The sequence below is a fragment of the Gopherus flavomarginatus genome, chromosome 18, assembly GCF_025201925.1.
Source record: "Gopherus flavomarginatus isolate rGopFla2 chromosome 18, rGopFla2.mat.asm, whole genome shotgun sequence".
NCBI lineage: Eukaryota > Metazoa > Chordata > Testudines > Testudinidae > Gopherus > Gopherus flavomarginatus.
This window is the reverse complement of record NC_066634.1, coordinates 22,943,310-22,968,319: the sequence shown is the minus strand read 5'-3', so window position 1 is coordinate 22,968,319 and position 25,010 is coordinate 22,943,310. Positions and strand designations below refer to the sequence as shown.

The 25,010-nt window shown below is 52.2% G+C and overlaps 1 protein-coding gene across 3 annotated transcripts in view; it reads left to right on the top strand.

Annotated features, from left to right (window-relative positions):
* Positions 1-20,434, top strand: part of ACTN4 (actinin alpha 4) — a 79,801-nt gene extending 59,367 nt beyond the window's left edge. For all 3 annotated transcript variants that reach the window (XM_050928422.1, XM_050928421.1, XM_050928423.1), the window contains exons 10-21: positions 175-405; positions 2,453-2,600; positions 6,855-7,005; positions 9,258-9,366; positions 9,508-9,648; positions 10,104-10,286; positions 11,242-11,376; positions 12,534-12,713; positions 13,213-13,359; positions 14,593-14,673; positions 16,383-16,541; positions 17,674-20,434. In XM_050928422.1, the coding sequence (XP_050784379.1) occupies positions 175-405; positions 2,453-2,600; positions 6,855-7,005; positions 9,258-9,366; positions 9,508-9,648; positions 10,104-10,286; positions 11,242-11,376; positions 12,534-12,713; positions 13,213-13,359; positions 14,593-14,673; positions 16,383-16,541; positions 17,674-17,832 (1,824 nt within the window). In that variant the 3' untranslated portion in view covers positions 17,833-20,434. The remainder of the gene's footprint in view (positions 1-174; positions 406-2,452; positions 2,601-6,854; positions 7,006-9,257; positions 9,367-9,507; positions 9,649-10,103; positions 10,287-11,241; positions 11,377-12,533; positions 12,714-13,212; positions 13,360-14,592; positions 14,674-16,382; positions 16,542-17,673) is intronic.
* Positions 20,435-25,010: the final 4,576 nt, after the last annotated feature.

Here is a 25,010-nt window from a genome sequence, read left to right as displayed (position 1 = left end):
GGGATGTGAGAGATCAGGGATGTCAATGGCTGGAGAGACATGGCTCCCTGGTACATTCTGTGTCCGTTGGTACATTCCCCAGCCTGACTGCAACTTCCCCCTTGAAGGGCCAATAATAGGTACGTTGCTGCTGCCCCTTATGCTCCGCTTAACCTGAGTCTGCTCACCCCGCAGCTGCTGGAGTGGATTAAACGCACTATCCCCTGGCTGGAGGACCGCGACCCACAGAAGACCATTCAAGAGATGCAGCAAAAACTGGAAGATTTCCGTGACTACAGGCGCGTCCATAAACCTCCCAAAGTGCAGGAGAAGTGTCAGCTGGAGATAAACTTCAACACTTTGCAGACTAAACTCCGGCTGAGCAACAGGCCTGCCTTCATGCCCTCGGAGGGCAAGATGGTCTCGGTGAGTAACGGTGTTTGTCTGAAGCAATGAGGCACTGAGGGCAGGGAAGACACTTATGGGGGAAGGGCAGAGCAGAGCGAGGCCTTTAGTGCAGCGGAGTGAGCAGAACTGAATTTGGCAGAGATGAGGAGGGAGCGGTCTGTGCCAAAAGCTGCCTTGAGTCCGCTTACTAGCTCCTATTAACAGTCCAGAAGCAACTTCTTTTTGGGTGACCTGCCTGCGGGGTACTGCAGCCAAATGTTGGACTCCTTGTGGGTCGTCCCTCCGTAGTCTGCACGCTTCCTGGCAGTGCTAACATGAGTGCCTGGAGGAGAAGGATTTGTGTGCTCATGCTGGAAGATTGAGGGCCAAATCCAGTTGTCATTCACACCTACAAAACTCTTCATGGGAGTGCAGGGGTGTAAGCGAGGACCCTTAGCAGTCAGCGATTCCCTTTGTGTGCGTCAGCTACTATTTCAGAGCCTAGTGTCTCCTCAAGGCCTGCAGCGTAACCGACCTTACTGCATGCTCCTTGCCTATACGTCTGCACAGGAAGAACTGTGTGTGAATGGGTTAGCCCACCCAAGCTCGTGTGAATCCTGCTAGTGTGGCTAATGGTAGTGAAGACAGCACAGCATGAGTTGCGGCACAAGTAGAACAATCCCAGCATATGCCCGAGTGCAGACTCTGCTCGCTCTGAAACCTGCGCGGCTCTGGCCTCACTCTCCTCGTTATCTCTGCTCGTCGGATTCAGGCAAACTCGAGTGGACTAGCTCTGGCACTGCTTTCACCATGTAGTCGTACCCTAAGCCATTGGTTCTCAGCCACAGGTCTGGGGCCCCCTGCAGTCCATGAGCAGGTTTCCGGGGGGGCTGCCAAGCAGGGCCGGTGTTAGACTCGCTGGACCGAGGGCAGGAAGCCAAAGCCCATCACATGGGACTGAAACCCATGGGGCTGCAGCTGAAGCCTGAGAAAGAGGTTGAAAACCCTTGCCCTAAGCAGTGAGGTCTGAGCCCCATTTCTCAGCTGTATGTGCCAGGGATGCGTAAGCTCTTTTGTTCCTGGTAGCAAATACTTTGTGGCATTTAACTTCCGCCAATGGCTAGTGGTGTTGCTGGGCTGCCAGTCTTCTGCACTCTTTTGTGACTTTGTCTAAAGGTCTTGAGAACATGACCTATGAAGGAAGGCTGAAGGAATTGGGTTTGTTTAGTTTGGAAAAGAGAAGACTGAGAGGGGACATAACAGTTTTCAGGTATCTAAAAGGGTGTCATCAGGAGGAGGGAGAAAACTTGTTCACCTTAGCCTCCAATGATAGAACAAGAAGTAATGGGCTTAAACTGCAGCAAGGGAGATTCAGGTTGGACATTAGGAAAAAGTTCCTAACTGTCAGGGTAGTTAAACACTGGAGTAGATTGCCTAGGGAAGTTGTGGAATCTCCATCTCTGGAGATATTTAAGAGTAGGTTAGATAAATGTCTATTAGGGATGGTCTAGACAGTATTTGGTCCTGCCATGAGGGCAGGGGACTGGACTCAATGACCTCTCGAGGTCCCTTCCAGTCCTAGAGTCTGAGTCTCCCTAGGGTTAGTTATTACATATACACGTGTATGGCATGCACAAAGCTATTATAGTGGAGATGGTGTTAACATCCAGTATGGGAAAGGGAAAACCTGATGCTGTCACCCTGGAAGTATGGGCCATTCATAGATTCTAAGGCCAGACGGATCCATTGTGATCTAATCTGACCCCGTATGACACACAGAGAACTGCCCCAACATAATTCCTAGAGCAGATCTTTTAGAAAAACAACCCGTCTTGATTTAAAAATTGTCAGTGATGGTTAATTACTCGTACTGTTAAAAATGTATTTCTGAATTTGTCCAGCTTCAGCTCCCAGCCATTGGACTGTTAGATCTTTCTCTGCTAGACTGAAGAGCCCATTAAATATTTGTTCCTCAAATATGTTCCCCATCGTTGAGATTCCCCTTAGGTGCTTCATAATCTTGCTGGCAGTCTGACACAGCCCATTCTTGCTCTAAATGTCTTATTTCCTATGCTCACCCCCGCAGGACATTAATAATGGCTGGCAGCACTTGGAACAGGCAGAGAAAGGCTATGAAGAGTGGCTGCTGAACGAGATCAGGAGGCTAGAGCGACTGGACCACTTGGCTGAGAAGTTCAGGCAGAAAGCCTCCATCCATGAGTCCTGGACTGAAGGTAGTCACCTCTTTCTGAGGCCAGGGAGTGGGTGAGGGAGGGCGAGCTAGATCTGGCAGAGGAAAGCTAGAGTAACCTTTTAAAGCAGGCTGAATGGCAGAAAACAGTTGCTCCTCTGGCTCTGATAGCATAGCCCAAGAGACGGAGACCTGAACCCCAGCAGGGGTTGGGAGATGTGAATTCTGATTCTGTACCACTGGCTGCATGTCACTCCTTGGGCAAGTCACTTGGCACTCAGCCCTCCATTTCTAGAATAGAGAAACTGATCCTTTTGGTAGTTTTGAAGTCTGGAGATGAAATGGCCCCAGGAATGGTACTAGCTGTATTAGCAAGTCACTTTGTCCGGTCCAGCTGCCAGCATTATGGAGCCGTTGTACTGTACTGCAGCTTGGCCGTGTTTCCCAACAACTCTCTGGGCATTGGGTGTGTGCGCGTGGGAGTAGTTTAAGAATAGAAGCTACTGCCCTGTACACAACTCCTCACCACAGGCAAGGCCAGGAAAACATTTGTCCTGGGTTTTGAACGCTGAATGAGCACTCCAGGTGTGGTTGGCCCCTGGATTAAAGCTGACAGGTCCCCGAATGCATAGGCAGTGCTATTCTTGGCAGCTTTGTGGTTTTGTGCAGGCGTTTTCAGATGGGACAGGGTGAAGTTTAGACACTGACAGAAACTTTACTTTCAGCAGAAGCTGTGTCTGTTTAAATGGTTCCCTAGCCAGTCCCAGAAGTGAATGCAGTCGGGTTAGCTGTTGTCCTCTTCCTCAGAGGCCGTGCCCTTTGACGCAGACACCGTGGCTTGTTTATGGTTTGCTCAGGAGTTTGTCTCCCCTCTCTAGCCAGATGGCTAAACGTGCCGGCTAACCCTCCGAGCCTTCCAATATGGCAGCTGCGTCTGATTCCATAGAAAATACAGTAATCCCCTCTCTGTATGAGAAGGAATGTTCTCATCGCCTAGGCTGGGAGAATACCACACGGAGCATTAAGGGGAGAAAGGGGCTTGCTCTGTCTTTGGGAGCGGTGCTTGCAGCTACTTAAGCTGATTTTGCTTTTCCCTTCTTAAAAACGTGGTTGCAGTAACTGAATTCGTAGAATGGATCCATATGGTGCTGAGGTCCCTATGGGCAGAGATGGGGGACCCTGGGGTGGTGAGGAACAGGACTGATGCATCAGGCAGGGAGTCTGCTATTTGGAGCGGTGCTGACAGGAGAGTGCAGGATAGCTGAAATGCTGCTTTAAGGGTGCGTCAGCTAAACGGCAATGTTGTGCCAAAGTGGTATCTGACTGGCACTGAAGCTTCCTGTAAGTTGCTGTTAAACTCCACCTTCCCTGGAGAAGTTGGCATGGGCGGGGGCAGACAAGCTGCTAGATTGGGCTCTGTTCCTGTGGCAGAACTGGCCTCCATGATGACTAACTTGCCTCTTGGTCCTCAGCACTGTGAAGTGGATTTTCTGTTACCTGTAGTAACTTTCCTTATTGGAACCTTGCTGCGTCCTGCCAGTTCACAGGAGGTCAAGTACACCAGCCTCCCCCCACGCTGGTCCTCGACTGCTTGGACAACGGAGACCCTAGTCCCTAGCGTTCCCTCGTCCTAAAACAGCTTTGCATGCTCTGCACAGCACTGCTGAAATACAGCCAGCTCTGGGGTTGGGGGCAGCAACAGCGAGATGCTCCGCATGCTGCAGACCCCTTCTAGTATCTGGTAGATCTGTGGTTTAAAACAGCCGTTCCTCTCTGTGGATTGGTGAGAGGGCTCGAGCAGAAGCTGGCAGTTTGGGTGAGGAGGAGCAAATGGAAAAAGTTATTATATTTCCCTCACTTTGTCATCTTATGGGGTGGGGTGGGGGGGCTGGATGTGAGCCAGGAGAAAATTTAGGTTCCTCTCTTCTGCCAGTCAAATGTAGACAGCTGGGGCTACTGCAAGTCTCCAAAACCTGGTTGAGAAGGCACATGCTGTCCGTCAGTGTGTCTGGCTCCAGCTTCCAACAAGCTGGCTGGCTCCTCCACAGCTGGGCTTATATTTGGTCTTGTCCTTTGTCACCAGCCCAGGTGAGGGCCCAGGTGTTTGTCAGCCTCGCTGCAGATTCCTGATCAGCAGCTGTGTAGCCCGTTTTGCTGCAGCAAAGGATAGGGGCTAGTCAATTACCAGCCACACCCTGCTACCTCATCCATCAAAGTGGAGCCCCAGGAGCTAAGTTACCGTGAGTCCTCGAATGGCAGCTCTAAGGGAGATGGTTCTTTGAATCCCACGAGCAGTGGGGCTTGGTGCTAGAGATGCCATTTTACGATCCCAGAATAAAGCTGTCAGTGCTCAGAATGTAATCCCATTGGTGTCACCGGACTCTGCTTAAAGTCCTTGTTCCCTGTTGTAAAGATCCTTGCAGGATCCCATAGCTCGGTTGTCCCCTTCCTTAATGCAGTGTTGTATGCTGGAAGCATGAGAAGTAACATGTCCCTTTGGAAGACGGAAGAAGTAGATGCCTGCTCTCATGGACTAGGGCCTGATACTGTGCTCTCCAGAAAGCAGTCAAGCTCTGAAAATGGGGCACTTTTCAGAGGATAGGTGCCCCTCCTTCAGGGATCAGAGGAGGACAGTAACTAAATTATAATTACATTAGTATTGTCTGGAAGCCTCAACTAAGACCAGGAACCCATTGTGTGCAGTGCTGTATGTGCACGTAGTGAGATAATCCCTACCCCTAAGAGCTTAGTCTAAATAGGCAAGATGGACAGATGGTGTTGGGGGAAACTGAGGCACGGAGAGGGTCTTGATTTGGTCCTGGGCACCCAGAAAGTCAGTGGCAGAGCTAAGAATCAATCAAACTCAGGACTCAAGTCCCCGTTGTGCCTTCGCCACTGGAGGCACTACCTCTCCTGCAGATGCTGGTTATACTAATAAGCAGTTCTGTGCAGCTACTTCCTGCCTGCCCCTGCAGAGAGCAGTCTGGGAGCCATTAGCAGAACGCAGACCCCGGCCACTGCCAGAGGGCCCAGGCCGGCTGCTGGCAGCACCTCCCAAGCAGAACATCTTGGGGAACAGCTGACTGGAACCAAAAGGCATTTCAAGCTGAACAGACTCGGCACTCCCAACTCAAATAGCTTTTAGATTAACACAAAAGCACCAATTATGTGGTAGGTTGCCAACAAATGTGAATTGCTAGCCAGACCCTGATGCAGGGGAGTGCAGGGGGTGGATGGAAGCTTGCCTTCCAGAGCAGGCTCGCTCTCTCAGCTCCAAAATGTGCCAGGAGGAATAAAGAGCATTAAGAATATGTAATCAGCTCCATTGTCTTAGTTCATGGCACTTTAATTACACCCCAGTCTGATTCGTCCTTGTGCAGGCAGGCAATTTGGAGCACACTTCCTGCCTCTGGCTTCATGCCGCAGGCTTCTCTTTGACAGGGGCTATGGAAGGAGAAACGGGGTTTCAGCTCCTTCTACTGGCCATGGGTGTCTTACCCTAAGCACTGAACTGCAGTGTCCCCATGAGCACAAGTAGAAACTAACCAAAGTGAGGCAGGGCCCCCCCATGTTAGTGACCCTTCATCTTCATGCCCTCGCCTCGCAGTTGCTGTGCTGCAGAACTCGTTTTGTGCCAGTCCCCTTCGTCTGGGGGCAGGCCTGCACTTGGCTGACCTCCTGGCCAGTCTCCCCGTTGTTTGTACATCACTCTGTTATCCTGTCTTGCGTCTGTCAAAACTGTAAACTTTTCAGGGCAGAGGCCATGACACTGCATGGCTGCGACTGCTCCATTAATATCCTGCAGTGGCCCTGCCCTAAAATGGGTGAGCACTTCACTGTGAAATGTGAGTGGGTGGGGCTAGAGTACGTAGGGACGAAATCTGTTCGGGCAAAGGTGGCGCAGATGGCAGGATGCTCTGTCCGTGCTAGGGCCAGCTGAACCAGGGAAGAGCGGGACGGGGTGGGAAACTGCTGCCCATTTCCCAGGCTCTTCTGCAAGCTCCTCATCCTGAACATGGAAGGGGGAGGGGTCAGGACCGCAAGGCAGAATTATTCCTCCTCGTGGTGTCTGACCACGGGCAGTTCCACGTCTCATTCAAATGATGCAATGCGTCTGGGCAGCAGACCTGCCTCTGAAACCCTGCTGCATCCCTCCCCTCCCTCCGCCACGCTTGTGCTGCTGCCTGTTTAGTATCTACCCTGTTCCCGGTGTATCTCTGGTGCTTGTCCGGCTGCCGCGCCCTGCTTCTGCACTGTGGATCGGGGTGTAACGGGCTGTGCTCCTCTCCACCCCCAGGGAAGGAAGCCATGCTGAGGCAGAAGGACTACGAAACTGCCACCCTGTCAGACATCAAAGCCCTGATCAGGAAGCACGAGGCCTTCGAGAGCGACCTGGCAGCTCACCAGGACCGCGTGGAGCAGATCGCTGCCATTGCCCAGGAGCTCAAGTACGCCAGCCTTTCTCCCCTGGTATTCCACGGCGGGGGCGCCAGAGACCCTGCCCCCTTTGGCCCAATCCTCAGGGTATTAAGGCTCCTAACTGCCACTGAATCCACGAAGGTTGGGGGCCTAAACACCTCTGAGGATCTGGGCCTTAGTACCGGCTACGTACTCCTAAAATAGTGTCAGCACAGCACCATCAAACTCCAGTGTAGCCACCTCGGGGTGGAAGGCAACGGTACCCTGCAGACAGCGCACAAAGACACACCCCAGCTCTTGGTGTTCTGTGGGGGGTTTGTCCAGATAGAGCTGTCAGGAGCTGTCACATCCATCTCACCACAAAAAGCCACACACAGCCCAGTGCACGGATCTCGTTCTGCCTGTCCCACCCCGATCTTTTCTGCTCCACTTCCCCCTTTGTCGATCCTAGAGTGTGATCTTACTTAGTCCAGGCAGTGTTGCCCTGAGAGCCTTTGTGCTCTGAGCAGGCCACCTGTACCCCATCTGCAGCCACTCTGGCTCAGGCTTTCAAGCCCTCTTGGTGGTTTGCTGTGTACCCATCTTGCACTGGCACAACATTGACATGAGCAGAACCCTCCTCCAGTGAGGGGCCGGGACAAAGAGACACTGTACGATAGTTTTGGCGGAGTTAAAATTGTTTTGATAGGCTATGTCATGATCCCTTTTTTCCCCAGGAGGACCTGACTTTTGCAACTGGACTGTTAGGAGCACCTCTGTTTGACTGGGGTTCTAATAGGGTTGTTCTCCCCAAAATACACACAGTATCCCCATTGTTCTGTCCCCGTCCCCTCCCCCTCTGTAAGAATGCAGTTATTGTAAGAGATTCCAGCGAGCTGCGGTCTCTCTTTCCAGCCAGATAAACTTGTGCACAATTAGTACACTGAGAGTCGAAGGCAGGGCGACGCCATGAATGGAGCCCTTATTCCAGCAGCCCAAGTGGCAGAGAACCTGGAAACGGAGATGTGTGGCTTGGAGCATTACTTAATGGAGAAAGCACCCCAGTGCAGAGCCCGCGGAGGGGGGAGAGAGCAGAGGCGGCTCGGTGTCCTGGAGCACAGTCTATTCCCATGCGCATTGGGCTCCTTGGACAAGCCATCAGGCTGCATTCTCTAGCACGCGGTTCATCGGAAAATGGGAGTGCTCTGGAGTGACTTGCTGTCCTCCTGCCTTTTCAGCTGGGCTTTAGTCACTCTCCCAGGGTGCTTTTAAAAACAAAGCTCTCCCTGCTAGCTCTGCCACCGTCCCTCGGTCTCCAGGACGTTCCAGTCCCCCTGTTTCTCATGCAGCTTTAAACTCCCCTCCGGCCCTGCCTTTGAAGCATCCTGGACATGCAGCAACTTGTAGCCATCCAGCGGCACTTTTAGAACTTAATGTCTGGGGCAGGTTGAGTCGTTCAATCGTGGGGGCAGGGCACGGCCCTGGCTAACTCCTCTGTGGGGAGCTGGGGGACTTTGACCCAGCAAAGCTGCTACGTCGTTGTGCGGCTTAATCTCCCGTTTACTAACTGGCCATGCTGACAGCAGCTGTGGTGCAGCCTGCCTCCGAAGAGCAGTCGCTAGGTACGTCTACACCACTCACGGCAGGGCATAGAACACGGCCACTATGCACTCCCAGCACGGGTATAAATAGCCCCGTAGCTGAGAGTCGCTGCTTACGCCATGTTCCCAGTGTGGCTCTCTCCACACCCAAGCTCTCTCCCTTGTCTACACTGCTGTTTTTAGCCATCTCCCTCGGCTTCCCTGCCAGAGAGGCAACAGCAGAAAGACAGCGGCGAAAGGCGTTGGCAGCTCTCCGCTGCTGCCTCCCCTGACCAGAGCCTTCACTGCTGCGTGTAGCTGCACGTGGCAGTGTGGACACAGCCTGCTCGTCACTGTGGTGTGTGGCTACTTGTATTCTGCGTGCTGCTGTCAATGTAGACAAGGCCGCTGTGGTGGGATTTCTTCCTGAGAGGAGGGTGGTGGTAGCTGGGGGGGGTTCTTGCCTGTGCCACCCTTAGGCACATCCCTGTAACCTTCCCCCAGATTCCCCAGCCAACTAGGTTTTGCAGTGCCCTGGCTGGGAGGCTGGAGTTGGAGAGGAGCCAAGCCATACAAAGGTCTACGAAGAAATGAGCTCCTGGGGAATGTCAGACTATTTTAGCATGCAAATTACTGCATTATGCAGCCCCACATCAATTGTGATCTGTACTCGGCCGGGTCCAGAGTCACCTAATACCTGTGTCCTTCCCCCTCCACCCCAGTGAACTGGATTACTACGACTCCCCCAGTGTGAACGCTCGATGCCAGAAGATCTGTGACCAGTGGGATGCTCTGGGGTCCCTGACCCACAGTAGGAGAGAAGCCCTTGAGGTAAGCAAATGTCTGCCATGTGCTGGCTCTGTGCTCAACATCCCGGAGGCAGAGAAGAGGAAATGGTGCTGAGGCCTCCTGGGGTGAAATTCATCTGTATTTGTTCCTAACTTAGCTGTGCCCTGTGTGTCACCTTTGCAGAAAACAGAGAAGCAGCTGGAGACCATTGACCAGCTGCACCTGGAATACGCCAAGAGGGCAGCGCCGTTCAACAACTGGATGGAGAGTGCCATGGAAGACCTCCAGGACATGTTCATTGTCCACACCATAGAGGAGATCGAGGTAGGAGAGGCCAGGCTTGCCGCGGATCAGCTGGTGGTCCAGTGAAAGCAGAGATGCTGCACTCTGCAGTTTTCCCCAAGGTCTAGAAGGCTGGTTGGGCTGGCTGTGCAGAGCACGTGCTGCTTTTTGGAGAGGCACTTTGGGGTTTTGTTGCTACTCGGTTTCACTGCCAGATTCTCGGGCATTAGCCTCACACTGCTGCAGTTAGGCTGGGTTGCTGGAATCCAGAGCATCTCTTTTCATTGAAAAGAGATTCAGACATTTGATCTTGGATAAAATCTTCTCACCCAAAGCTTGTGTTGGTCCCAAACTCCCAGATACACATGGAATGCAAGATCAGAGCTTTGCCAGGCAGCAGGGGCTCACTGTACCGGGTGGGGTTGGGCTCACGAAAATTCTCTTTCCATCTTCTTGGTTTTCAACCGTTTGTCTGACTGGGATCCTGTGTCTTCCAGGGCCTGATTGCAGCTCACGATCAGTTCAAATCCACCCTGCCGGATGCTGACAAAGAGCGCGAGGCCATCCTGGGCATCCAGAACGAGGCTCAGCGGATTGCGGACTACAACAACATCAAGCTGTCTGGGAACAACCCGTACACGTCGGTTACCCCGCAGATCATCAACGCCAAGTGGGAAAGGGTGAGTGCATGCTGCGGGGCGATAGCAGGCCTGTGCTCTGCTGCCAGGGTCACCTGGAAAGGCCCCGTTTTACAATCTGCTGGTGACAGAAATGGGCCATTATTCGCTTTGATTGTAAGAGGCTGCAGTTGTCCCAGGCTGCCTGTTTAGAAATGGCCAGAGCTGCACGCCTAGCAGCTGCCTTGGAAAAGTGACCAGGTAAAACAGGGGATGTCCAAGGAATTCAGACTAAAATTGACACACACACACCCAGTTTGATCCATCTCACATGGGGAGTGCTATGGACAGTCACCCTCAAATGGTTCCTCTAAAACTTCATGTCCCACTTGATGGCAGCCATATTTCCAGCTAGGAGTGCCTGAGCACGCTTTGGTGCTTATTGTGGCTGATTTAGAAGCAGGAATACCCTTGCTCTGGAGCAGCAGTTTTCAAACGATGGTCTAAGGACCACAGCGCTGGGGTGACTCCACTGCTGGCTCTGCCTCCTCGTGGCTAGCAGCTGCACTGCATTTGAGACCCCCAACATGTCTCTAACACTGCTGTGCCATGTGTGCAATGGCTGTTGTCGCCATACGGGTCGCGGCCGCGAGCAGGAAGGGAGGTGTGACTGGGAACAGCAGAGGTGCCATGAAGCTTTGCTGTAGAGCAGTGGGCATGTTGGGAGCAGGTGCTTTATCAGGATCTTACTGCACAATTCAAACAGTTGCTCTGTGAGCGGCATTTCACATGCTTCACGTGATGACTGCCTGGCCGTCAATGGCCGTTACAGCCGAACTTCTCCCTGCTGACAATCTGTCTGCTCTCCTGCAGCATGAAACTTGGATCCACAGGACTGTCAAAGGGCCAAGGCCTGGGCACATCCCTAGGCCAGGCAGGCGCTTGGCAAATGCTGCTTCTCCAGCACTGACCAGTGCAGAGATGGATCAGTTTCATGGGCGTTCCTTGTTCCTCACAGGTTCAGCAGCTGGTGCCAAAGAGGGACCACGCTCTGCAGGATGAGCAGAGCAAGCAGCAGTCCAATGAGCACTTGCGCCGGCAGTTTGCCAGCCAGGCCAACATCGTTGGGCCCTGGATACAGACCAAAATGGAGGTAAGAGCTCAGTTTGCAAGAACCGCTTCCAGCTGCGGGGCAACCAGAAACTCCAAGCTCTGATTCCTGCGTGCAGGCTTATTAGGCCATTCCTGCTACCCAGCAGCACTTGAACTGGAGAATGACCCAGCTGATCATCGATTTGTATCCTCTCAACATTAGAGTTAAAGTGCCACCTAGTGTCCAAACAGCTGCATTCAGCACCATTGTCACCCCACTGGAGCAAACTGCTGACCTTGTCCACCTGCCTCCAGCAGGATCCTGCTGCAAAGAAAGCTAAAACTCCCTCTTCACTGCAGATAGCCTGTTCTGTGCTGCCTCATCCCAACTGTGCCAGGAAGAAATGTCCCTGCTTGCGATAGCACGGCTGCTTTCCCTTATACTGCGCATTTAGGGCACACCTATTCTAGTATAAAATAGGGTGTGTATTTAAAGCACTATAGCTGTTCCAGAATGAGAGACCACCCCGGGGTTATTTCATGATCACTGTTCTGGTCGGTTTCCCCAAATAGCAAAGCCCTAAACCTGACCTGGGTTAGCTCTTTTTATATTTCAGTCCTCTAAGCTCCCAGTAGTGTCTTGAGGTGCCATATAAATGCAAGTTATTTCCTGGCCTTACAGTGCTCTGAGAAGGGACAGTATGTGCAACTCCCACCTTACTGATAATCAGCTCCCTGTAGTCCGTGTTTGTTCAAACGAGTTCATATTCTCGTGAGGCCTGCAGAGCCAGCCCGTCTACGAACAAGTGAACTGGATTTTCTTCCTGTTCCCTGAGCTGGATTGCTTCCTGATTTCCAGCCAGATACACCCCTGCATGCTCCTTAGAATCATAGAAGATCAGGGTTGGAAGAGACCTCAGGAGGTATCTAGTCCAGCCTCCTGCTCAGAGCAGGACCAATCCCCAACTAAATCATCCCAGCCAAGGCTTTGTCAGGGCTTGAAGGCAGAAGGGCTGCACAGGTGCCATAGAGGGCAGAATTTGGCTGGCAAGCCCTTCATTACTGGTACGAGAGCAGGAACCCAGCTTGGTTCTTGGGGGGCGCCAGGCTGAGTCTGCAGGGCTGGCCCAAAAAGGGCATTGATGAGTACACCGTGGAGCAGAGCTCAGAGATGTCCCGTCATGGAAAATGACCAACTGTTTTCCTTCCCCTCCCCAGGAAATAGGGCGCATCTCCATCGAGATGAATGGCACGCTGGAGGACCAACTGAATCACCTCAAGCAGTATGAGCAGAGCATTGTGGACTACAAGCCCAACATCGACCTGCTAGAGCAGCAGCACCAGCTCATCCAGGAGGCGCTGATCTTCGATAACAAGCACACTAACTACACCATGGAGGTAGGGTCAGTGCTTACCCTGCAGCCAGAGCACCCTGCACAGCCAGCCATTGCCTGTTAGCTAGCACGCAGTGCTCGGCACTGTTGTCCTGCCACAGTAACCACCACTCAGTAAAAACCACAGCAGTCTGCTTTAAAGATCAGGGTGTTAAGCCAGGTCCAGTTTGGGTGACTGCCTTCTGCCCACAGTTGTGCATCAGACCAATATTCTCCTTCCCATCTGTGTGATCTTTATATGTTGCGTTTAAGTGTAAAAAGCTCCATATAAATGCAAAGTATCTGCGTTAACCTGGCACATCAGGTGCTCTTAGGTAGAGGGGGATCTTCCTTTAGGCATTGGAGCCAGCGTGTAACATGCTTCCATCACTGCCAGCATGAATCGGCCCTTTTAGAGCTGTGTAACTGGTGCCCCTTTGAAGAGGCTCCCAACTTCTCTGGGGTATCGTCAAGTCTCGTGGAGCTTGGTACCCTATTAACTGCCTCTCTCCTTGTGACCTCAGCATATTCGCGTTGGCTGGGAGCAGCTCCTCACCACCATCGCCCGCACCATCAATGAAGTGGAGAACCAGATCCTAACCCGCGATGCCAAGGGAATCAGCCAGGAGCAGATGCAGGAATTCCGGGCTTCCTTTAACCACTTTGACAAGGTAGCCAAGGGCCCCTCCGATGTGGCTCCCAGCTGGGTGTGGGGCCAAAGGCAACTAGGGTGCTAATGCTGCTGATAGCTGCAGGGTTTGGTGTCACCTCTTAACGTGCTAGCCTAGTGCTTGCTTTTCTCCACGTAATCCCAGGAAAAAGAACAGACCCCTCCAACTTACTCACTGACCACCTCTAGTACTTCAGCAGGAAGGAAGGTTAGATTGGGGGGGTTGTTTTTTTGTTTGTTTTTTAAAAAGGGGGAGGGGAATTAACTGCTTTCGCACAGAGGGGGAAATCCCAGCTGTGCAGGAGAGATGAAGCTACAGGCAGCTGTTCTTCCATGAAAGAGAAGTGGGAGGTGCCATTGGCTTGGAAGAGAGGCCAGGCAGAGAACTGTCCCACCTTTGTCCTCTCTAAACAGAGTCACGATGCCAGCTTTAATTGCTCCAGCACCTGATTCAGCCCCTGCTCGCCCCCAGCCAGACTCTGATTTTGGAGTTGCCCTGGTACAAGTGAAGGAGACTTGTTCATAAGGAAGTGACTTTAGAGCTTTCCTCCCCGGGAGCCGGGCATGTTACAAGAGCTCCAATTGTCAAACTAGAGAGCAAGAGTCAATGTCACAAAAGTGCCTAAATCCGCTTTCCAGAAGTGACTTTAGGAGCATGAGCCCAAATGAGTTTCAGTGAGACTTAGATTCCTAAGCCACCTGGGCACTTCTGAAACCATTCTCCCAAATGCCATGGCTGATGGATCCATCTCGGCACTGCTGCCGTCTCCTGAGGGTTTAGCTCTCGTTGGGCCCCATCAGTACGGGTGTGCGTTGCAGAGCCACGTGGGCCGCGGCTCTCGGGGAGAGCGTGCGTTGGAGCTAATTGAGCATTTTATCCATTGCTTTCGTAGCTGAAGTGCTAGCTGTTGGCATGTGGCTGCCCCCTCCTGGGGTAGGCCTGTCTTGGGCATAATGCCTAAGGATGTAGCGTGCTCCTTCTGCACGAGGCAGGCTGCATCTGGGGTTACAAATTAGAAACAAGCTCAGTCTTAAACCCCTTCCCTCCTGAAGCAGAGAGTTGATTTCAGTTCAACTAACGGTGTATTTTTTCCCTTCTCCCTGCCCTCTCATGTGCATGTTGTTCCTCCCCACCCCAATGTGCATGCCATCGTCTCTGTGAATTCTGGTGCGGCCGCCTCGCCACGCTCTGACCCCCCTCCATCCTGCATGTTGTGTGGTTCCCCAACGGCAGGACCACGGCGGTACCCTGGGACCTGAGGAGTTCAAAGCCTGCCTCATCAGCTTGGGATACGATGTGGAAAATGACAGACAGGTACCGAGCGTCATTACTGCACAGTCTGCCACTGATAATTCAATTAACATGATCTTCTTTCTCTCTTCCTTCACCACATTCTTCGCTCCTCTCCTATGCTCCTCCAACCATCTGTGTGTGTTCAATTCTGACGTTCAATCTCCACTCCTCCATCGCCTGGTCACGTGCGGCAATTTCCACAATGCCGTTTTAAACTAAACTTCTCTCTCCCTCCATGGGGCCCTTTCTCTTCTCCCCCCACCCCTCTGCCTTCGTGTCTTTGCATGCACCGTCCATCTGCCCCTCTTGGGGCTGGCCCTCTCCTTCTCTGTCATGCCCTCGGAATAGAAGCGCACGGGAAGCATGGACACAGATGACTTCCGAGCTCTCCTTATCTCCACAGGATACAGCCTGGTATGCTATCCACTAACTTCTTCCCTTCCTTCTCTCTGATCTTCTCTTATGGCATGAACCTCAAGCTGTGCTCTGGCCGAAGTGCGGCGCTAATGCACTCCACGCTGACGGACTTGCTTCTGGAGCATTGACCGTTAAAAGGCAGCTCTGCTGAGAGGTGGTAGTGTGACCAAAGGCCTTGCTCCCTGGGTCGCCCACTTTCACCTGCTGAAATAAGTTTTCACTGCTCTGCAACTACTATCAAGCCAGTCTGGAACCTCCCACTGCCTTGCGCAGCATGAGGCTCAGTGGCGAAGTTTCCTGTTGAGTGTCCCAGTGATGGACGAGGAGAGCCCAGCTAGGTTTTCAGATCCCAGGTGGAGCTGGCAGCATCCCTAAGTTAGGAAAATCTTCTCGTAAACTGAGCTGCTTTGCTCCCGGAATGAACACGAGAGCCCACACTGCAGCTTAGTCACGCCGTGAGCTAGCTGGGTTTAAGGTGTCTCTGATGGGGGGAATTGATGCTTCCATCTTCCCATGCACTGAGGATAGACACTTGAATAGAACTGCTCCTCCCAGTAGTGTGTACTGTGCAGCCGGTCCTGGCCAAACTTCTGCTGTCTCATTAGATGGTTGGTAAAGTCCTGGTCCCTGGGGTGCAGTCCCAAAGTGGGACTGGCTCACTGCCGGCCGTTCCTTGCCGAAGCTCTCCTGTGTACAGTTCTCAAGGGTCTGCACCCAGGCAAGCTGCACAACGCATGTATAAACTGCCAACCATCACTTTCCTAGCCACAAGGACCCTAGTCCTGATGGGGGTGGGTCAGAGTGGGTGTGAGAGCAGAGCACGCACCCAGTGATGAGTTCAAACCAGGCTCTCATAAGGGAACTGCTTCTGCCTCTGTTAGCTGGTGCGCTCTAGCACGGAGCAGAGAATCGCAGTGGCATTTAAGTGTCCCCCAGTGCCTCTGTATGAAGAAGGGGATATAGCCAGAGAAAGCTGTGAGGCCTGTAAAAGCAGATTACAGAGGGGCATGTGCTTCCCGTTGCTAGTCGGGGAGTGGGGGCCAAATGATTCCAGCTGTAAAGGAGCTGGGGTGCAGATAGTGACTCTCCCGTCGTTCTGTGCCTGGAAAGATGAATGCTGTTGGAGCGGGTATTGCTGCCCAGGCATAGGGGCTCTGTGGGCTGCAGGAGGCTCAAAGAGCTCCATCCTGGAGGGTCTGCTGGTTTCGCCCCCACCAGGTGTGTTCAGCGTCACCCTTTCAAGCCCCACACCTGCAGCCATGCCCGAGCTGGTCTCTGAATGTCCATTAAAGCTTCTCCTCCTGCCTGTGTAGGGAGACGCCGAGTTCAACCGGATAATGAGTGTTGTGGATCCCAACAACAGCGGGATTGTGACCTTCCAGGCCTTCATCGACTTCATGTCCCGAGAGACAACTGACACAGACACAGCTGACCAGGTCATTGCCTCCTTCAAGGTCCTGGCTGGAGACAAGGTGAGCTGTGGCCGCGGGAGACAGCTGGGGGTGTGCGCTCCGGCGTGTGCTCCAAGCCATGGCCTTCCTGCAGCTGTCCTGAGGCCGACGCTGGAGTGGGAGAGCAGAGGAGTGGGGACGGTTGTATCATTGAGAGGGTACAGAAGCTATGCTGGGGGCAGGGAAGACCTCTGGCAGCTCCTAAACCCTCTCCTTGGTAGCAAAACTGAGCAGCAACAGGTGCCTAGTAAGAAGCCTCTCGCTGCTATCCCCAAGCATAGCTTAAGGCATCAGGTGTTGAGAGAGACCAGTGTGCTCACGTACACAGTCCACCGGGAATTCCCATGAGCCTGGGTGGATTTCCAAATCTAGTGTCTGCTGGGCTAATTTATCCACACACTTCAATGCAGCCATCTCTATCCCAGCACGGGCGTTTAGGTGAGGACAGAGGAGCAATGTGTCTAGGAAGGGTCTGTGGAGAGATGGTCACTTAGCCAAAGAGCTGTGTGTGTCCTGGGGAGTGGGAAGCTACTTAGAGTGGTGGCTGTTACAGCCTGTTAAAATAAACCCTGTGAGCAACTCCAGAGACCCTTTCTCTTCTGTCTCTGGGGCTGTCATTAAATTCAGTGCCGCTGTGTATTGCTTAGACTTTCTTACTGACACTGCACACCCCAAACTGCTGTGACGTTAAATGGAGGGGAGTAAAGATGTTTAATCTGAGCTATGACCTGGAAATTTATCAGGAAGGCTCTTCCGGACAATAGGAGACGGCCCTTGAAAAGACAGGAGAGGCTCGTGCCAAGTGAGCCCATAGCCAGAGCAGTGAGCATGTTTAAAAACAAGGCAGGCAGCTTTGGATCCGGAAACAGGGAGCCAGAGGAGCTGGTTGAGGATCAAGGTGACTTGATTGTGCCACGTTGAAATGCATTTCAGTGCCAGTTTGAGGCCATCGGCAGGGACTAGCTTCAGACCTCTTTCCAGGAGGGCCTATGCACAGGGTGGGCTGGCAAAGCAGCAGCCCCTGCACTACCTCACTACCTGGGCCTTCTGGCTCAGAGCCTAGATGGAGAGAGCAGCTGTCAGTTTTCCAGTGCTCCCAGGGCTTTGGGAAGAGCACAGGCATTCAAGGGCTATTTATCTCCTTCCACCCCAGAACTACATCACAGCGGAGGAGCTGAGGCGAGAGCTGCCACCAGACCAAGCGGAATACTGCATCGCTCGCATGGCACCATACCAGGGTCCCGACGCTGTCCCTAGGGCCCTGGACTACAAGTCCTTCTCCACGGCACTGTACGGCGAGAGCGACCTGTGAGCTGGTGGCGGCGGCAGCAAGCGCTGGCGCTTTGACAGCAGGAGCGAAGGCCTGATTCTCTGCTCTGCATTTACACACACAAACTGTCCTGCAGTGGTCGTCGCCCCTCCTCGCCTCCAGACGATGGAAAGCCACGTTCGCATTGGGGGATCCTGGGAGTTAGCCTACGTTCCGGTTATTATTGCATATTATATGAACCATGTACCTATGCAATGATTATTTTTCACTTTGCTCTGTTAAACATGTAGGGAGGGCGGGCTTGAAATGTTTTTTTTTTCTCACATTTAATTGCTTTGGGATGTCTTGGCAAGGGGGAAAAAGGGAGAGTCTGAAAACATACAAGTGGCTCTGGTTCAGATGGTTATTTTTGTTAAATATATCCCGGTCTATTTTTTCAACTGAGCTTAAAAAAAAACAAATAATTCTGACTGGTATGTTTTTGAAATTGAACCTTTTTCCTTTGTCTCTGTCTCTCTGCCCTTTTAATTTATGCCACTGTGTAGCAGGAATCCAAAGGGGTTTGTCTGTATCAATCACCCCAGCAAAATCCATAGGAGGAGCATTTTTCAGGGATTCCCTTGTTTTCATAAACCTGCCTCAGTCCAGATCTCATGCACCTCAATCCAGTCTCTTCCTCTTCCCCTTAATGTCAATAGCAGTGATGGTATCTAGCGAATCTTGTTAGCTGGGCTAGGCAGTATTTGGGTGAAGTGATGTCGCATCCCTTTAACACAGGTATCAGCAATGCCTTCCCTCTACTCCCACACACTGTGCATGCATGAAAAGCAGCTCCCTACTGCCTCTTCCTGGTTATTTCCTTAGTGAAACTAACTAGACTCCCAAGGGATTTCAGTTCCGTCTCTGCGTGCTGATGTTGCTACCTTGATCCAGCCTGCAGAGGTGTCTGTGTTGGTGGCTAACACAGGACTAGTTGTCTAGTAGCCTTGGGCTTTTTGTGGTTTAATCTTTACTACTCACAAAATTGTAACATTCCCTTTGTAAAAAATTCGGTGCTACCGTTTTTGGACCTTGTGGGGAAGCGTTTTGAATTGCTGTTACACAGACCAAATTCTCTGAGATCTGGAGGCAGAGAACTCTGTGCCTTTCCTAGGAAGTCTTGTGTGGTGGCTCTTAATTAACCGGCAACATTTAGCAAGAACAAAGCAATAAGGTATAAAGAGACAACCTCCTTTATCACTGAACTGTAATCCTGTTTGCATGGTACATACTCAAGTGACCTCTGGCTGTCAGGTAGGGAGACCTCTCAAGGGCTGGGATTTTATATTCTGAACAAGCATGTGGGGGAGAGGGGATTGGGGTGGTCCCAAGTGCAGTCATTTTGTATTCACATCACTCAACACTTGTCACAAATCCACTGCAGTCAGCTTCGTACCAAGCCATAAAACGTCACTGTTCATTATCGCAGCCATGCTGACCCAACTCTATTGAAAGCTACTGCGACTTCGTGGAGCTTTTCCCATTAGGGTGAGGCACAGAGCTGGTGTGGGCTTGCCAGTAGCTATATTTACACAGAATGGAAAGTGCTTTTTCCCCTTCCCGCGGTTTTCTGGCTCTTTGGGATCCTTTAGCACACTGGAGTGAGCTGGAGACTTTGGCCGGAGGAGGAAATGATGACAGCGGTAGTTTTCAAAGCAGTGTATGGAGCTACACACCCCTGCTGCTGTCTGCTAGCCCTTGGATCTCAGCCACTCTTAGCCACGGAGTCAGTTGCTGCCCTCCCATTGCACATTGCTGTTTAGCAAGAGGATCCTGGAAAAAGGCAGCTAAGCACACTTCGCTGCATGCATGTCAGACACAGGCCTGCTAAACTAACCATGCTCTCAGACTGCAGGGCTGGGAACCTCTTGTGTTTTGGAGAGGGATGATAAAATATCTCTGCACCCTGTACACCAGCAGCCTTGCCCAGCCAAGTCAGAGGGCCAGAGATTTCCAGTCAGCGGGTGGGAAGCCAGGAACTCAAAGCATATAGGAAATAAGGGTTTCAAAGGCTCTTAGCATCTTCTTTGAAGAGCAGGAATGCTAGCACCTCCAGTCTGTTTGGCTGTCAGAGCAAGCACCCTCACCAGTTCACTACTGGGGCATCTCCTGACACGCTTTTTCACAACTGTCTTGGAGCAGGATTTTCTGAGGACCAAAAAAATCAACCTTTTTTAAAAATTAAAAAAATTCATAGGGTTCCTATTTACTTTATTAACTTACGGATTTATTATATAAATATATATTCACCTAGCATCGTATATTACAGTTTTTCTTTGTCATGTAATTAAAATATTGCTGATGGTTGTAACAATGGAAACTGTAACATTCCATGCCTTTGTCATTCATCCTCTCTCTCCTCTTCCCCGCCCCCCCTTTGGCATCGGAGGTCGGTAGTCATGGAAGCATTTTATTGTGTTCGCTACTGAATGTCCTTCAACGGCTGGGGGGGATGCAAATGTCCGCAGGTAGGAAGACAGCAATAGGCAGTAGTCAGCTTTTATCTGCCTCTGTTATGTTCTAAAAAAGCTTTGAGGTTTCTGGGAAACCAGCCCTCCTCCCTCTTGGGACAGGACAATAAAATGTGTAATATTTTTAAGGATGATCATATGTATCCTTTCTCCTCTTCTTCCTAAGTACACTTTACCCTTTCTGTTGGTCACTCTATTCAAAGCCATAGGAGAATTTCAAGTATTGACACTGATTGAATCTTCTAACCAGTGATGATCACTTTGAGTGTTCGAAGCATCTTTCAAACACTGCTCTCCCCTCCCCCTGCATGGGAGCTGGAACAGTTTTCTCCCTGTGTTGCAGGTGGGGAAACCGAGGTGCAGAAGGGAAGTTCATGCAATGAGTTGGGAGCAGAACTGGGTTCCTGATTTTGCCAAAAGCTGGGAAGGGGTGACAGGATGGATCACTTGATTACCTCTTCTGTTCATCCCCTGGCAGTGGCCACTGTCGGAAGACAGGATACTGGGCTAGATGGACCTTTGGTCTGACCCAGTATGGCCGTTACCTCCTGTACTCAGATCTGTATACCACACCTCTCCCTGGCGCAAGTCTGATCCACATTCACATTGACTCTAAGCTGCTCCATCATTTCATGGGCATTCAGTGTCTTCTAAGTGAGATTAATTCATTCCCAGTGCTGTTGCTATTGGGAAATGTGTATTGGCTCCATCACATCTAGGGTCCTCTGCATGAGGCTGGGGGGACATCTCAGAGCTGGGAACCTTAAATGCTTTGTGAATGCCTGTTGAAAAACCAAACACAAATGCCTTGCTTTCCCATGTCTGCCTGGCCCGCTGGAAGAAGTGACTGGAATGGGATTGTGTTGGACGGTTCATGTTAGAAGAGAGGAAGCTGGAGAAAGTCTAGTTTGATTCAATGGTGGCTAAATCTCATTGGCATACTGCCCACATGGGGGGACACTTAATTTCATTTGCTCTTGTAAAGTTGGGCAGAATCCAAACTTGAATGAGGGGCAGAAAACCAGGCTCCTGCTGAGTCTGGAGCAGCTCTAGCACTGTGGGGAATCAGCTCTGACTGCTCTGACATTGGAAGTAGTTTTACGTCCATGGGTTTTTTTCCTGACACTTGTCCCTGTATCTGGATTTAGGTCATCCCTATTCTGAAGGTGACTCATTTCTCCAACGAGGAGCGAGTGCTGCTGTAAAATTCCTTCAGAGGCTTAACTGCAGGCAGGGCAGGAATGAGACACCCAAATATTCCACTTGTGTGGTCTGTACTCAGTAAAACGACAGCTGGCATCACCGTGCTAACAATGTATTCAGAGACCAACAATAGGAAAAGATGCTGTGTCAGGGAACGTTTGCTACCGGCGCTAAGCATGGGGTAGCAGACTAGCCCCTGCAAGCCCTATAAAAGTGCCATCTGTTAACCCACTTGGAACTAGGCAAAATGGATTGTTGGGAACAATGCCAAGCTAGGCTCCAGCTTGCCAAGGTGGCTACGTGTTATCCTGCTGTGTTCAAAACGATTTCTGAATCGCTGGGATCCCAAATCCAATCTGCATTGCGCAATTAGGCTTCAATCAAAGATTGTAACTGAAGCTGTGGTAATGACTGTTCACAGCCTCCCCGTGCCTCTCGGGGTCATGGAGTTTCCTTCTAAGGGGCCTGTCATGGAGTCGTGATGCTCCAGGGGGTTGGTATGAGTCAAACCCAGACTGGCCAAGTGACTGTTCTAATGCAATCACAGCTCCTCCGCGAGGAGGCCCTGAATGGGCCGTGGAGCCTGAGAGAAGAGGGTCCCTCTGGGACAGGGTTGGAAGTAGGTGGAGTGAGTGTAGGAAGTGCACCCTGCTGCCTCCTGGGCTCAACTCACTCTGGATCAAGAAGGCTTCAGGCTCCAGGGCTGTTGAGGCCAAGACGAGATTTATGGCTTCCGTTCTTTGAAATTGGAGCTGCTACATATATCCACTATGATCTCAACACCCCAGCCTGAAAATTCTGCCATGGTGCAAGTGCAAACTAGAGCCGTGCAATGGTAAAAGCAAGCTCTTTTCACAAATAATCAGTGCTGACTAAACATCCAGGGAGTTCCTAAGGAGCTGTCCCTGCTCTTCGCTATGATTCTGCGGCCTCAGATTCTCCTGGGTTCTAGTCCCATCTCTGGGGAGTGACTGAGAGGGCCATGGGGTTGCACAGGTATCAATAAGCCCTTCGTTTGCCCTGCAGAAACTTTACCTCTTATTAGAGACACAGAAAAGAAGGAAACACAGTTAAAGCCTTCAACATGTAAAGTATTAAGTAAGGCTTTCATTTTAGCAACGCCCCTTGGTCCTTATCCGTTAGGCAGAGTTCTCAGGAGCAAACCCACTTCTTAGATGGCACTAACAATCCTTTTTGGGGAAAAGAGAAGCAGTTTGCTGAGATGGGCTGGAGCCATTGTCATTACTGTTGTTATTAAGGTCCAATCCTGTTTCCTACTAGGTAAATACACAAGAGAAGGAAAAGAAAAGAAAAGTCGTAAAATGCAGCTTCTGTCCCTGGTGTTGTCTCTTACTTGCAACCTTGCTGCTGAAAAACACAGGCATGGCACACGCTCTGAACAGCCACTGTGAGCTGGTACCAGCATCAGGCTGTTTAGGGCATTTCTTTTAGCTGCCGCCCTGGTCGCAGGCTTACAGCAGTGTTCCAAAATATGCAGTATTGGCCAGCTAAGCCACGGTCTTATTAGACAGAAGGCAAAAGGAGAGGGGTAGAAGCGGTGGAGGGGGAGGTATGAGCAGGGCCGGCTCTAACTTTTTTGCTGCCCCAAACAAAAAAACCTGCCCCCCGTAACACCCACCCCTGCAGAGCCACCCTGCCGAACCAAAAACGAAACAAAAAAACCCAGCGCTGCCCTGCCGAACCAAAAACAAACAACACCCTGCGAGTGCCACCCCAGTGAACCAAAAGAATCCCCCCCAGCGCCGCCCCGCCCAACCAAAAACAACCCCCCTGAGCGCCTCCAGACCAAAAACAACTCCCCTGAGCACCGCCCCGCAGAACCAAAAACAACCTTCCCGAGCGCCACCTCCAGAATCAAAAACAACCCCCCCGAGCGCTGCCTCAGTCGGGCCCCCAGTCCTGTGGGAAGCCGCCCTTGGGCGCCCACCAGCCCTCCCTGGAGGTGTCGGAGGTCAAGGTACCTTCCCGGGTCGAGGTGCTGAGTAGAGCCCTGCGGCGCACGTCGGCGTCCCGGCTCCTCAGTGAGTGGATCCCACTCCTCCAGTCTCGGACACCGTCAAGGAGGTGACAAGAGACGGCACCATTCCTTCTCCAGCCAGTCCGAGAGGAACAGGTCTTGCCGCTGTTGGCACCGATGCTCATACTCAAGTGCCCGCCATCTCAGAGGCCATGCTCAGAGTGCATCCTGAGAGCCCCCAGCACCGAGGTGCCGTGGTCACAGCGCCGCAGATAGTCCAGAGACACCTCTTTGGACATTTACCTCTCGACTTCCTCCAGGTTGAAGTCTCGGGGCAGAAGCCATCATGATAGAGACCGCTCCAGTCATTCCTACGGCACCGTGCGTTCCTCCAGGACTTCGGCGTCGGCGCGCAGCCATCCCTCCCCGGGCTGCACCACACCGCATGAGCAACTAGCCCTACTGGCACCCGATGCGTCTCATTTCCAAGTCGTTCCATGGCAAGGACAATGGTGCCACTGGGCACCGTGGCTTCAGGTTCCTGCACAGCGGAGACCTCGCTCCGTGGCGGGAGCCTCTCAGGGCCGCCCTGCGTTGCCTTCCTGGCACTGGTGGATCAGACCGTGGGTGCCGAACCCCTGGCACCGACTCCGGCACCGGACCCGGACGTCAAGCCCACGATGTCGTCAATTGCTGAAGGCACCGCGCCATCCACCTCTTCGGCGCAGGGTGATTTAGTTGCAGTGCCGCCTCCCTCTTCCCAAGAGGACTTCAAGGTGCACCAGGAGCTGCTTAGGAGGGTGGCAGCAAATCTCGAGCTCCGGGCCGAGGAGATGGAGGAGCCCTCCAATAACCTCTTTAATGTCCTCGCCTCCTCGGTACCAGGGCGCATGGCACTCCCATTCCATCAGGAAGTAGCCAACATCACCACTGGCCCCTGGCAGACCCCGGCCTCCCTTGGGCCCATTTCCAAAAAGGCCAAGAGGAAGTACTTTGTCCCCACAAAGGGTCACGAGTACCTATACACCCAGCCAGCTCCTAACGGCTTGGTGGTAGAGTCGGTCCACCACCGTGAGTGGAATGGCCAGCCCGCGCCCACACCAAAAGACAAGGATGTTCGTAGACTGGACACCTTTGGGGAAAAGGTTAATTCGTCCGTGAGTTTCCAGCTCAGAGTGGCCAACCACCAGCACTGCTGAGCCGGTATGAGTTTAATCTCTGGGGTTCCCTCTCCAAGTTCGAGCCCCTTCTTCCGGACAAGAACGGAAAGGAGTTTTGGGCTCTGACTGATGAGGTTGCGGCCATGGCCAAAGCAGTTCTCCAGGCGGCTTTGGATGCAGCGGACACAGCCACTCGTATGATGGTTTCCGCAGTCTCCATGCGACGGGCGTCGTGGCTCTCGCTCTCTGGGCTGTCGGTCGAGTCCCAATCTATAATGCAGGACCTGCCGTTTGATGGCAGGGCCCTGTTTGCGGAACAGACAGACACCCGTCTGCATGGGATGAAGGACTCCCGCACCGCCCTGCAGA